This window comes from Schistocerca serialis, chromosome 1 (genome assembly GCF_023864345.2).
Source record: "Schistocerca serialis cubense isolate TAMUIC-IGC-003099 chromosome 1, iqSchSeri2.2, whole genome shotgun sequence".
NCBI classification, from domain to species: domain Eukaryota; kingdom Metazoa; phylum Arthropoda; class Insecta; order Orthoptera; family Acrididae; genus Schistocerca; species Schistocerca serialis.
Genome location: NC_064638.1, coordinates 93,405,130 through 93,418,422, shown reverse-complemented (window position 1 = coordinate 93,418,422; position 13,293 = coordinate 93,405,130). Strand labels below are relative to the sequence as shown.

Here is a 13,293-nt window from a genome sequence, read left to right as displayed (position 1 = left end):
ATAAGTTTTAGAGCAATTTTCAAGTAATGAACTTTCTTGGAAGTTTGCAGTTTAAAGAATTGTACTAAAGGTCTTAATACATGTAAAAGGAAATGTGGTAAGTGAATGTTTTGATGTGATATGGCAGTGTGCTTGCGACTCTGCTGAGGTGAAGGTACAATCATCCATGTTGTGATAAAATGCATCTTATCTAAAAAGTAAAGTAGTCACCAACCTGAAGACTGTTTTGAACCACACAGGGCTTTACTATGCAGGTATTGTTGGAGGTGGTATGCTGTTGCCTGTCTGGAACTTCTGAACTGACTTACCTAGACAGTTATAGGAGGATCTATGGTACTGTTATTTTGTTTAGTAATCTTTCAATGATAAATGAATGAAATTTCTCATAACTGATGGACTAAGCTACCATAAGAGCTGGTGAACTACAAAATTACTTCCCATTATGGGTTGAAATAATACTGCCTGATTGGCCATGAGCACCAGTATAGATTAGAAAGCAGCAAAATGCAGTGCTGATTAAAGTGAAAAGTTGTTACCTAGAAGGTGTGATACTCACTGAAAAGTGGACTGAATCAAAATTTTGAAGTGTGCATGAGTAAAGTTTTATGTTCATACTAACTACACAAAATATTGGTAAAATAATGAGGATGCTTCCTGTTTTCATGGGAATAAAAGTAGTAAGGAGATCATTCAAGAAATGCAACAGAAAGAAGTCTGTGGGTAGGCTGATTAATATTGTTATTCTGGTAATCAAATGGTGGCCTTGACCTTGGAAGGTCAGTCCAGGTTTTTGTAACCTCTGTCTGCAGGTACCTAAGAGTCACAGCTGGTGTGAAATTGCCTGCGGAGTAGACAATTGGAGAGGGAGGAGATAGTGGTGTCCAGCTGCAGTGGGTAGATACTCCCTTTCTTCTCTCAATGGGTCTGACTCATGAAGGATGAGGAACCACTGAGATGTCCATTGTACTTCACAATCAAACCTATTCCACTTACCTTTGACATCAACAATCAACAAGACTTAAAAGTTTGCTTCAAGTATGAGAGAAGGGTAAAAATGTTGATGTCATTTTGTACTCAACAGAACATTCATCATGATGAAAGGCAAGAGTTTCCTGTTATTTTTGATAAATGCAAAAATTGTTTATGAAGAACAGAATCATGTTTCATATTAAGTTCAAGGAAGATTTGAAGCAACGTTTTCTCAGTCAGTTTCTAGACAGTTTATCGCTTCCAGTTTTTAGGGGAATCTAGTAAGACACTGATTACATTTGTAAAGAAAGCAATTATTATGAGGTATGTGTATAGTGTACTGAACTGGGCACCTAGAAACGACGGAGAGTCTTCGTCCCGCCATACCCCTCAATGGTACACAACCCCACAATGGGCCACAGCCGTCCTCCCAGCTCTCCGCTGCCCCTCACCAAACCTAGGGTTATTGTGCCGTTCAAACCCCAATGGGCAGCCCCCTGAAAGGTCTCATACCAGATGAATGTAACCCCAAATGTTTGTGTGGTAGAATAATGACTGGTGTACGCATATGTGGAGACTGTATTTGCGCAGCAATTGCTGACATAGTGTAACTGAGGCAGAATAAGTGAAAACAACCTGTATTCACTGAGGCAGATGGAAAACGACCTTAAAAACCATCCACAGGATGGCCGGCACTCAAGACCTTGACACTAATCCACCGGGCAGATTTGTGCCGGGGACCAGCACACCTTCTCGTTCGGGAAGCAGCACATTAGACTGTGTGGCTAGCTGGGCAGGTTGCATTCCATATATTCCTCCTTTCTTGAAATCAAACTTCTCCTCCCCACTCTTATCTTCCATTATATGTAATAATTTGTGAGTCAGTATCCTGTAATAGTTTGCCACCAAGTGCTGAGGACAAGAGGGGACTTTTAAGCTGCAACTGTTGTGTGAGACATTCTCATATCCCATACAGGGATATCTTCTGAAGTGTTCAGCTCACTTGGGATGCTGTGAAGTCATGGATATGTGCAGACACTTGAAATGAAGCACAGCCCCTCCTGTTACAAACAACTGGGTTTGTTGTTGTGTGGCTGCTTCTTTGACAAATCAGGAAAGTAATGAAACCCATCAATAATCCATTAGAAAGATTGAAGCAAGCACTTGGAACTGCCACAACTTAGATAATGTGAGAAAAAGACAGAAGTTCCCAAGTCACATGCCAAACACCACAAGCTTGGAATTTTTCACCCTGCATTAAGACTAGGTGGTGTGGTCACAAACCACTGGTCAGTCATTGGGTGGAATAGCAATTCTGGCCCACCAATGACAACGCCAACACAACAGAAAATTCAGGCAGTCTTTGAGAAATGTGAGCAAGAAAGAGATCCTTTATTCCAAGAGATCCAGTCTATCAGCCATTGAGAGATAAAGACGACATTCAGGCAGCCAGTGGATTTGCCTTCTGGAGGCATGTCACCCTATTGCCAACTCAGTCTCTGGACTTTGAGCAGATCCCTACTCCCATTTCAGTGTTTGTCTTCCTCTGTAACGTATTCATTTTCATTCCCTGTTGAATGGACAAATCCTTGGGATCCAGTGCTTGAGCCTTTAAGTATCTGACTGCACATTGCATTTTCCTTGTCTGTCCTCTGCCTCAAAATGTTACAAACTTCCATGAGACAATTACTGCAGAAAGTAATAACTGGGACTGTGAGCACAGTCACCACTAAAAGCACTTCCTGAGAGTCATTAAGGACAGAAAGTCAGTAACCATGGAAAATTGAATACATCGTTAAGTCACCCCAAGCTGACACCTCCAAACTGCAGAACATGGAAGAAGATGTTGTCTGTCAATTTGATGTGGCACAACAACAAGATATTCAGTGCATCATACTGATCTCGCATCTGTTGCACATGTCTTCTCGACCAAACTGACTCTGTTTAATGTTGAGACAGTCCACTGCCCCTCCTGCTTGCCCAATCACTGAGTCATATCTCTGCCCAATCAAATTTGATATTTATATCTGTATTAATGATGTTGAATAAGCATAGATGTTCCATGTTTCAAGCATTGTTTAACTTGCATATCAATCGTGCATATCAATAGCATGAATTTACTACATTCTGGTGCCTGGAATGGCACCCCTTTTTTGTCATCTCTTGTATCACTTTCAGTTCATAACAATCCTTACCATAATTTTGGCATCAAGAGGATTATACTTACTGGTTGTATTTTGCTCATTTCTTGGTACCCAATTTTTTGGAGACTGGAACTATCATTGTCTTGACAAAATCTTGTGTCTATGTACCTCTTTTGTGTATTGCATTTCACAAAGCTGTCATTTCTGCTACTCCTTTTTCATCCATACACTGAAATAATCCAACAAGATCACCATCCAATCCAGCAGATTTATCCCCCCTTCATTTTCTTTATTGCTTTTTCTACATTAGTGGTCAGAATTAAATTCCTCTTTCCTTTACTTATGTCTCACCTTCCATTTCAAAGGTTAGATTGGTTTCTCCATTTCTCTTTTATATCTCACTTTCCATTTCAAAGGTTATATCCTACCATTTTCATTCTGTTTCTTTTCCCCTACTGTTCACTGTCTGTTCATCCAAAGCAACACTCTGCATTTCCTTATAACATAGGTCCTCTTGTTGTTTTCTTTTTACATCTACTGCATTATCAGACTTTTCTTTTTCCACTACTTCTTCAGGTTTTGTACCTCCCTTCTCAAGCGAGTAGTTGGTCTCTTGTACATTGTTTCTCTGCTCTCATCTATTTTGTTTTTATATTCCATTGTCTCTGAGATTTTCTTTATTATTTCTGTTGATACTCAATTTCTTTTCTCTGTCTCCACTGAAGTTTGAAAACCAGGCATTAGCGATGAACATTTACCACTTCTCCTGTCTCATTCTGTCTTCCCAAACTATATTTTACCACAATATGTTCTTACTGCCTTCCCCTATCAAAGCACAACAGGCTTCTGTCACAGTCCTACAGAAATCTTCCTCCAATAGAACTTCACTACATTCATTCATTTACTCTGTTAGTTTTCTCCATAAGAGGATGTGGAGTTGTACACCTGGCCTATTAATAGATTTTACAGTACCAATCCTACATCTACATCTACGTGATTACTCTGTTATTCACAGTAAAGTGCCTGGCAAAGGGTTCAATGAACCACCTTCAAGCTGTCTCTCTACCGTTCCACTCTCGAATGGCACGCGGGAAAAACGAGCACATAAATTTTTCTGTGTAAGCCCTGATTTCTCTTATTTTATCGTGATAATCATTTCTCAATATGTAGGGGGTGCCAACAGAATGTTTTCGCAATTGGAGGAGAAAACTGGTGAGCGAAATTTCATGAGAAGATTCTGTCACAACGGAAAATGCCTTTGTTTTAATGATTGCCACTCCAATTCACGTGTCATGCCTGTGACACTATCTCCGCTATTTTGTGATAATACAAAACAAGCTGACCTTCTTTGTACTTTTTCGATGTCATCCGTCTGTCCCATTTGATGCAGATCCCACACCACTAAGCAATACTCCAGAATAGGGCGGACAAGTGTGGTGTAAGCAGTCTCTTTAGTAGACCTCTTGCACCTTCTATAAGTGTTCTGTCAATGAATTGCAGTCTTTGATTTGCTATACCCACAATATTATCTATGTGATCATTCCAATTTAGGTTATTTGTAATTGTAATCCCTAAGTATTTAGTTGCATTTACAGCCTTCAAGTTTGTGTGACTTATCACGTAATCAAAATTTAGCTGATTTCTTTTCGTACTCATGTGAATAACTTCACACTTTTCCTTATTCAGGGTCAATTGCAAGTTTTTGCACCATACAGATATCTTATCTAAATTATTTTGCAAATCATTTTGATCAAAAAATGGTTAGAAAGGCTCTGAGCACTATGGGACTTAACAGCTGAGGTCATCAGTCCCCTGAAACTTAGAACTACTTAAACCTAACTAACCTAAGGACATCACACACTTCCATGCCCGAGGCACGATTCGAACCTGCGACCATAGCAATCAAGCGGTTCCAGACTGAAGTGCCTAGAACCGCTCAGCCACTCCGGCCGGCCATTTTGATCATCTGATGACTTTACAAGATGGTAAATGACATAACAGCATCATCTGCAAACAATCTAAGACGGCTACTCAGATTGTCTCCTATGTCGTTAATATAGATCAGGAACAATAGAGAGCCTATAACACTTCCTCGGGGAATGCCGGATATTACTTCTGTTTTACTTGATGACTTTCTGTCTATTACTATGAACTGTGACCTTTCTGACAGGAAATCATGAATCCAGTTGCACAACAGAGGTGATACTCTGTAGGCATACAATTTGATTAGAAGACGCCTGTGAGGAACGGTGTGAAAAGCCTTCTGGAAATCTAAAAATATGGAATCAATTTGACATCCCCTGTCGATAGCACTTATTACTTTAAGAGTATTAAGAGCTAGTTGTGTTTCACAAGAATGATGTTTTCTAAATCCATGCTGACTATGTGTCAATAAATAGTTTTCTTCGAGGTACTTCATAATGTTTGAGTACAGTATATGTTCCAAAACCCTACTGCAAATCAACATTAGTGATATAGGCCTGTAATTCAGAGGATTACTCCTACTTCCCTTTTTGGGTATTGGTGTGACTATTCTGAGAACTCTCTGTACTCACTGAGGTACGTTTGGTACTGCAGTGCCAACTCCATGCTACCCTTTTCTCTCCCCGAGTTATAAACTGTTACACCTTCATTTTCATTTCACCTCGTCCTTTTTCTATAACTTCACTTCACTTCATTTTATTGATCTTCATTTCTTTCTTTGGCGTTTCCAGTTATCCTGGCTATAGCAAAGCCTGAACATCCCAAGCCCCAATACACAATGGAGATAATAGGCCCTTTGGGTTAGGTAGCATATAACTTGTAAATTGGTTAGACCTTACAGGCTGCCAAGATGGATATCTTGTGAGCAAAAACTGATGGAGTCAAATACGCAAGATTTCAACCAAGAAATTATTTCTTGTAAGGAAGATAGTTGTTACTGACCCTTTGCTGAAAACTTGATATAATTAAAAATTTGTAAAAATCAAGAAATAATCACACCTGTAGAAAACAACTCCATACTGAATAAGAACAGGAGTGATTATAAAAGTTGAACAGACTGAGAAAATTATTGAAGTATGTAATTCATCTGAACAATGCATAACTACCAATGATATTGTGAAAGAGAAAGATCTGTTGAGTTGTGACTGTTATTATCTAGAGCAACAATGAAGAAATTGATGACAAGAAATTTCTAATCATTTTTGGATAATGTAGAGAAAATTCTTCTGCTGGTTTTCACACTTTACATTTGACCTCTTAACAAGCTATCGGCAGTTTTTTTTATAAATAATAAACTTGATGCATTAAATGCAGTTCTTGTATATAGCACTGCTTTTAATTTGTTACGCAGTTTGACACTGAATTATAGTCATTGCACTGACCTACCATCACCATTTGATGAAACACTTATGAAGTCAAGTACGATAAGCAAAAAATTTTAAGTTATCGAGATCTTAAAATTTGAAAAGTATGTTACTAAAAACTTTGGATCTCAAATGTAGACATCTATTTTCCCTTTCATAACTTGGCTGTAAAATATAATTCTGCACTAGTTTTAACTGAATCTGAATGGAGGAACTTTAATATGTACAGAATCCATATTTTATTGTTTTTCTGCCAATAGAAAATATACTTTGCTTATGAATACAGTTAATCTTAAATTATATTTTAGTCACACAAAATGAATCTGTGTATGTTTTCCTATGTCAAAAATATAAATTAAATCAATTCTGGCTGATATTGGCTGAAGTTGTCCATAAGATTAGACATAAAGGCAGACTATAAATGAACTACTTTCTGAATGGGATGTCAGTAAGCAGTTTAAATGCAAATTTGCAATTATATTCCAGAAAAACTTGCATGTGTGCTCATTATTAGTGATGATGCAAATAGAAATAGAAGAGGTAGGAGACATAGGGGTTAATTTATATTTCTTCAGGTGTCATAAGGGAAAAAAAATAAATAAATATATATATATATATAAAAAAACAAAGATGAGGTGACTTACCGAACGAAAGCGCTGGCAGGTCGATAGACACACAATCAAACACAAACATACACACAAAATTCAAGCTTTCACAACAAACTGTTGCCTCATCAGGAAAAAGGGAAGGAGAGGGGAAGACGAAAGGAAGTGGGTTTTAAGGGAGAGGGTAAGGAGTCATTCCAATCCCGGGAGCGGAAAGACTTACCTTAGGGGGAAAAAAGGACAGGTATACACTCGCACACACGCACATATCCATCCACACATGCAGACACAAGCAGACATATATATATATATATATATATATATATATATATATATATATATATATATATATATATGAAATAATTTTTCAGTGATAAATAGTAAAGGATAAGTAGTGATAAAAAGTTTCTGAATTAATTTTCATTACAGGGTTATGTTTTATTTCTTGATGAATACTGCTACATAGGATACTGAGGTTGAATATGATACGGATTGAAAGTATAAAGAAAGGTTTCAACAGTAAAGCTGAAAATGAAATATTCAAATATGTATTATGATAAAGAAAAATCTGGTACTCACCATCTGCATACTATTACAGATTAAGCCCCTGTCAGAGCAAATGGATTCTTCTTTGAGAGATAAGTAGAAAAAAGGAAGGAAGAAATATATATATTGGAAAGTATTAAAGGTAGTAAACTGTAAGATGGAGAGGAATCAAGATGGAAACACATGACACAGGATATGAATGTAACATATCCCCCCAATAGCAGTTCGATCACCATTGTTGATTTTATGCCTGTAATGTTCCTGAATTTCACCTTATACAACTTCCTCAAAATAAATATACCATAATTTTATCTTATGTTTTCAACATCATTTCAATACCTCATATTTATCTTTCAAACTTGCAGCTGTCTTATCTTTTCTTACTCCACTGTCATTACCTACTACCGCATATACTACTTCATTTATTCACAACCTTACATATTTTTTATCTTTCAAAATAGTTGGTAATAATACTTTTAGTCTATATCTTACAGTTATCATGTTTTATTCCTCCTATTGTGTCTGTGTTCTTTATATACCTTGACTTTACTTTTCTATTCATGAGTAATGTAGCAGCCAATTGTCTATTAGCAAGATACATCTTTATTCCATAATCTACACATTCAAATATATCCTGCAGTCACCTCAAGATAGAAGACTGTTTCTGAAAGCAACTTATCAACACCATTTACCTAATTTTTAGAAAGTTAGATGTCTGTCTAATTATATTTAGTTTTTTCCTTTGTTTCACTTTATGAAGTGTACACTATCAGTGAGTAAAGTTCAGACAACATCACTATTTTTTGTTACTGACAACGCTAACTCATCTGATCAGCATGAGCATTTATCTGTCTTCATTATCAATTATGAAGTTGATGTGATAGCACCCAAATTTTTAGAAAAAGTTTACAAAATAAATGACTGTATGTGAGAACACTGCTTAGTGTAAAAATGTTTGATTAACTGTATAATTTTGAAATTATTAGTGTGTACAAAAATAGTAATTTCATATAATGTTGCATTGCTACACTGAAGAAGAGAAGGAAACTACTTCTACGAGCTATTTATTTTATAATTACTTCATATTCAAGATCAAATTTGAACAAGTCTTTGACACAACTATAATATTCTATACCAAAAGACAATAAATGGCACCCAAAACATGAGTATAATATCAATCAGAGCATTCTTTGTTAATATATCTGATTGCTAAGCTGAAGCACGCTGAGTTTACTCAAAATCTAAAGAAGAAAATAGCCTGTAAGTGTGTAACATGAATTTTCTGCATGTTCAATTTTGAGATAAGCAGCACATATTCATTTTCTAATAAATTCCATGCAGCTACAACATTTCTGAGAATATTAATAACCATCATGGCAATTATGGCAAAAGTGTTGCCAAATCAATACCATACCCTTGACTGCACTGCACTATTTGCCCTCCTTAAGCAATTAGATGGGACTTATCTCAAAGCCAGCAAAAACTGGTTATGCACTGAGATTTCACTAAACACCATGAAATTCTTTGACTTTTTGACGTACCACTCACTCAGGCACACCACAATTAAATACTGTAAAGTAGGCATAACTAAATGAATTCAGCAACTTAACTCTAAAAGGAAGAATGCAACACAAACATGAACATTTACAAAGTAATGGAAACAATCATGCAAAATACATGCAGCTTGCTACACAAAGGGTCACTATTTCAACTGCCTGCTTTCTAGCGAATATAATGTGACTGAGATAGAGATATACTATGAGAAAATATGGAATATCTAACAGAAACAAGAAGAGTTAAGTGCTGAAAGCATACATGAGCTTTTTGACTTCATAGGCAAGATGATAGCCAGCATATGTCGAGTCCTCTTGAGGCCTGGAATAATATTAAAAATCACTATTGCCACAATTTTCTTTTTCAACAAAACTGAGATTGTCAGCGAGATAAGTATAGATAACAAAAACAAAGTGCTTACATAAAATTGAAATACAATAGAAATAGAAACAACAGTATATGCATACAGTAGGGAATACTATAGAAACTAAATAAATGACAGCTTTTGAGTGAAAACATATTAATCATGGGTGGGCCTGGTTTATATTCTCTATTATTCTGACTCAGACATGTATATTGTAGCTGTTCTCAAAAAGTAAAAGTATTATATGTTTTGAAGGTATCACTATGATTGTGATTACAAATCTAAAAGAGTTGTGATAAATAAATGAAGAAAGCAGTGACAAATATGGTCTATAATTTTAAATCATTAGGGTTGGAAATGTTTTTATCTTTTCTAAATTATGTTTAAATTTTGAATTTTACATTAGATGTCATGTTATATATAAAGTGACTTGTTGAATTTTAATGGTGCCAAAAAACAGAATAGTCAATGGAATTAAAAATAACATCAATATCTTTGATGGTCACACAAGTACCAATTCAAATTTAATGATTTTGCATTATTTTACCTCCACTGCATAAACTTGAAGCAATTCACATTTTCAGCTCATATTTCACAATTTCATGAAAGTGTTTGCATTAATTTTATTCCATATTTGAAGAAACTTCTTTTTAGTGGAAAATGTCAAATTTTGTGCATGTTAACTTTTTTCTCTTCTTGATTAGTTCATGTAACTATTATATTCTATGAAAGCATCAGAAAAAACACCACCTACTTGGCAGTCACTTAAACTAAAGCAAATAGACAAAATGAATGTCAAAATGATTGTGTTTTTTTAAGTCCAACGAAATTTGTTTCTATTTTTTGTAACTGATAATTTTTATTATGTTTCCTATCATTATATTAGTTTTATGTTTTGAGATTACGCCTCTTTGGGTATATTTTAAAGTTATCTCCAATGTTTTCTTATTTGGATATATTTCAAAGATCCCCAGAGGTACCGGTATACTTTTCATTGCATAGGTTCATACAAATACACTTTCAAAGAATGAATGTTTAATTGGTATACTTTATTCAATCTAGTGATATTTCATAAGTCTATATCTTGATGTATGTATGTGTACTCTTACAATATAGACACCACCAATACTGGATCCATTTCACAATAGAATTTCCTGAGAACTGGAGACAATTTTTCAAGGGCAATTGCAGTAACATACCCCCACATTGTCTTTCTTCTAATTTCTAATCCATTAGTTGTAAAGCTGGTCTTGTCAATGTGGATTGTCTAGCAATTTTCATTACCTTCCTTCCACAACTCATCAGATAAAAGTTCACAATTATACACAAAAATGTACCACTTCCAGACTAGAAGCTAAACAAAACTTTATCTTAGTAAGCTATGTTTCTATTTATCACAGTCACAATTTATAAAAATTTAGAATCTGTTTTTTAGAAGCCACCAGACACTGGAAGCTGTATTATATGCATGGCCTGTTAGTTTTCAATGCATTGTAAGTCTGTGAACAATAACTGAAGTGAGAATACTATTCAGAAATATATCAAAAGTTGATGATGTATAAAACAGTCAGTTACTGAACTTATTGGCTAGTAACTGCTAAGACGTATGTCTCATCCTTTTCTGGCTTACATCGGTATTCAGCTATTGAGTCATGAATTCCTTAATCAAAATGTAGAAACGTTATGTTATAAGCATTTTGTAACAATACACTGTTTTTTAATTGCAGTCAGATGGAAAAATAGTTTTACTGGATTAGTATCTATGATGTGTGACTGTATTTACATCTTCTGCATAGCAGGAATATGTAATACATTTCATCACATCCATGATGTAAATAGTTACAACCATGACTGTGTTAGAGCAAAAAATTTGACATTAATCGCATTTCTTTTATTAATGTGCACTGCACATCTAACTCTGTGGGTGCATCTTCAAGTGCTGTTTAACATTTTGACATACTTTAATGTCAGTTTCTGGTCAAGTACTATCTTTTGAAGGGAATTATGGTGATATTTTGTGTATCAGTACCTTAACACACAAATTTTAATCACCATTAATGCAATTTTCTATGATTTTTGTTGTTTTTCTCTGCATGTCACATGTGTATTGTTTATTGCAGATACCTTATCCAGATATAAATGATATATAATGAGTATGCCATGCCTGCCACTTAGCTGATATATGAATACCTATTCTTGATATTATTTGTGCAATTAACTTGAAGCCATTGTGTAAGGTCAAGAAAGCAGTGTAACAAATGTATCTTTGTTAAAAAAGAAGACATTATCCCTTGTAGGCTGTATTGTTCTTTATTAAAATCATGCTATTAGCTAACTTCAGGCATGAGCCTTTATCGAGTATACTTGCAATGTAATGTACTATATATTATGCTCATCACAGCTGACATTAACTAATAGCATGATTTTGATATGCAATATAATCTATTATATATCATGCTCATCATGGCTGACATTAACTTATAGCATGATTTTAATAAAGTACAATACAGCATACTACAAGCAATGTATTCTTTTATTAAACACTTAGAGGCTGTGGATCCCTATGGAAGGGAAACGTATCTTTACTGCATTTGAAGCAGAAAAATTATTACAGACAGCAAAGAACAGCTTTACATAGTTCAGAGATATATTTTTCAAGAATTTATGTAGTTAAGGTTTACATATTTTGCATGTGCTATGACTGATGCAATTACAACAGCTATTAGATTATTTTTAAAATTGCAAGTATGCATGCCATTTTATTTTTAAATCTGCTATACAGTAATGTATGCACTGTATACTTACTACTATGTTTCCTATCACACCTGCAATATTAAAACTAGCTATGTTACTACAGATTTAATTAACGGTCTTAAATTTTCCTGTGCCACAGTCAGGGAGCAGCATGTCCACTGATGTGACTGTAGTATAACACTGATGCACTGAACAGCTACTATTGCCATTATAAAACAATAGGAATCTGTAATGTAGATGTAGCTTGTATATAAACCAGAGTATCACTAAATGAGACAGTTTTCAGAGAAATAGAACACATCTTCCACTCGGAATTTCACTATCAAGCTGTTAAAATTATACGTGACAGGGTTCAAAATGTATCTTCCCCAATGGATTAAGCTTATAATTCTAAAAGTGATAGCCAACAGACAGTAACTTGCATAACTTCAGTAGCATTCTGACCAATGTCCAATACATTATGAAAAATGTTGACAAAATTTCCTCTATCCTTGTATCATATATGCCACATCACTCCAAATAATATTTGTTCACAAAGTGAACTGTATTTTGGGATGAACATCAACTGTGTCATATTTGATACACTATGTGGAAAAAATATATTAGTGATTTGTCATTTTCAAAATAGTCATTATGTGTCAAAAGGAACCATTAACAAGTGGGTTTTTAGAGCAATAAAGCTTGACTTTATGAAAGAAAGTTTATTCTTACTGATTTAGCTTTATTTATTTTTACAATGGTTCTAAACGTCATTAATTACTCACTGAGTCAAATTCTACTAACAAAAATGATGTAAAAGTTCATTTTACACCTAAAAATCAAGCTTTCTTAGTTATTCTTAATTGATGCACTGGGTGTTTGTGACCACATTCCATTTTTCTTTGTTCAATCTCAGTTACAGTAATGGTTTCTTGTTCTTAGAACATGTATGTCTAATTCAGTAATAATTACCATAGGATATGTTTGGAACAGGGACTCACTACATAATTTTTTGATTTCATCACTGCTGA

At 34.9% G+C, this 13,293-nt stretch overlaps 1 protein-coding gene across 1 annotated transcript in view; it reads right to left on the bottom strand.

Moving 5' to 3' along the window:
• LOC126462459 (calcium-activated potassium channel slowpoke) overlaps positions 1–13,293 on the bottom strand; it is a 915,336-nt gene that overhangs the window by 196,652 nt on the left and 705,391 nt on the right. Inside the window, exon 19 of the mRNA XM_050096074.1 lies at positions 9,427–9,486. Within this exon, the coding sequence (XP_049952031.1) occupies positions 9,427–9,486 (60 nt within the window). The remainder of the gene's footprint in view (positions 1–9,426; positions 9,487–13,293) is intronic.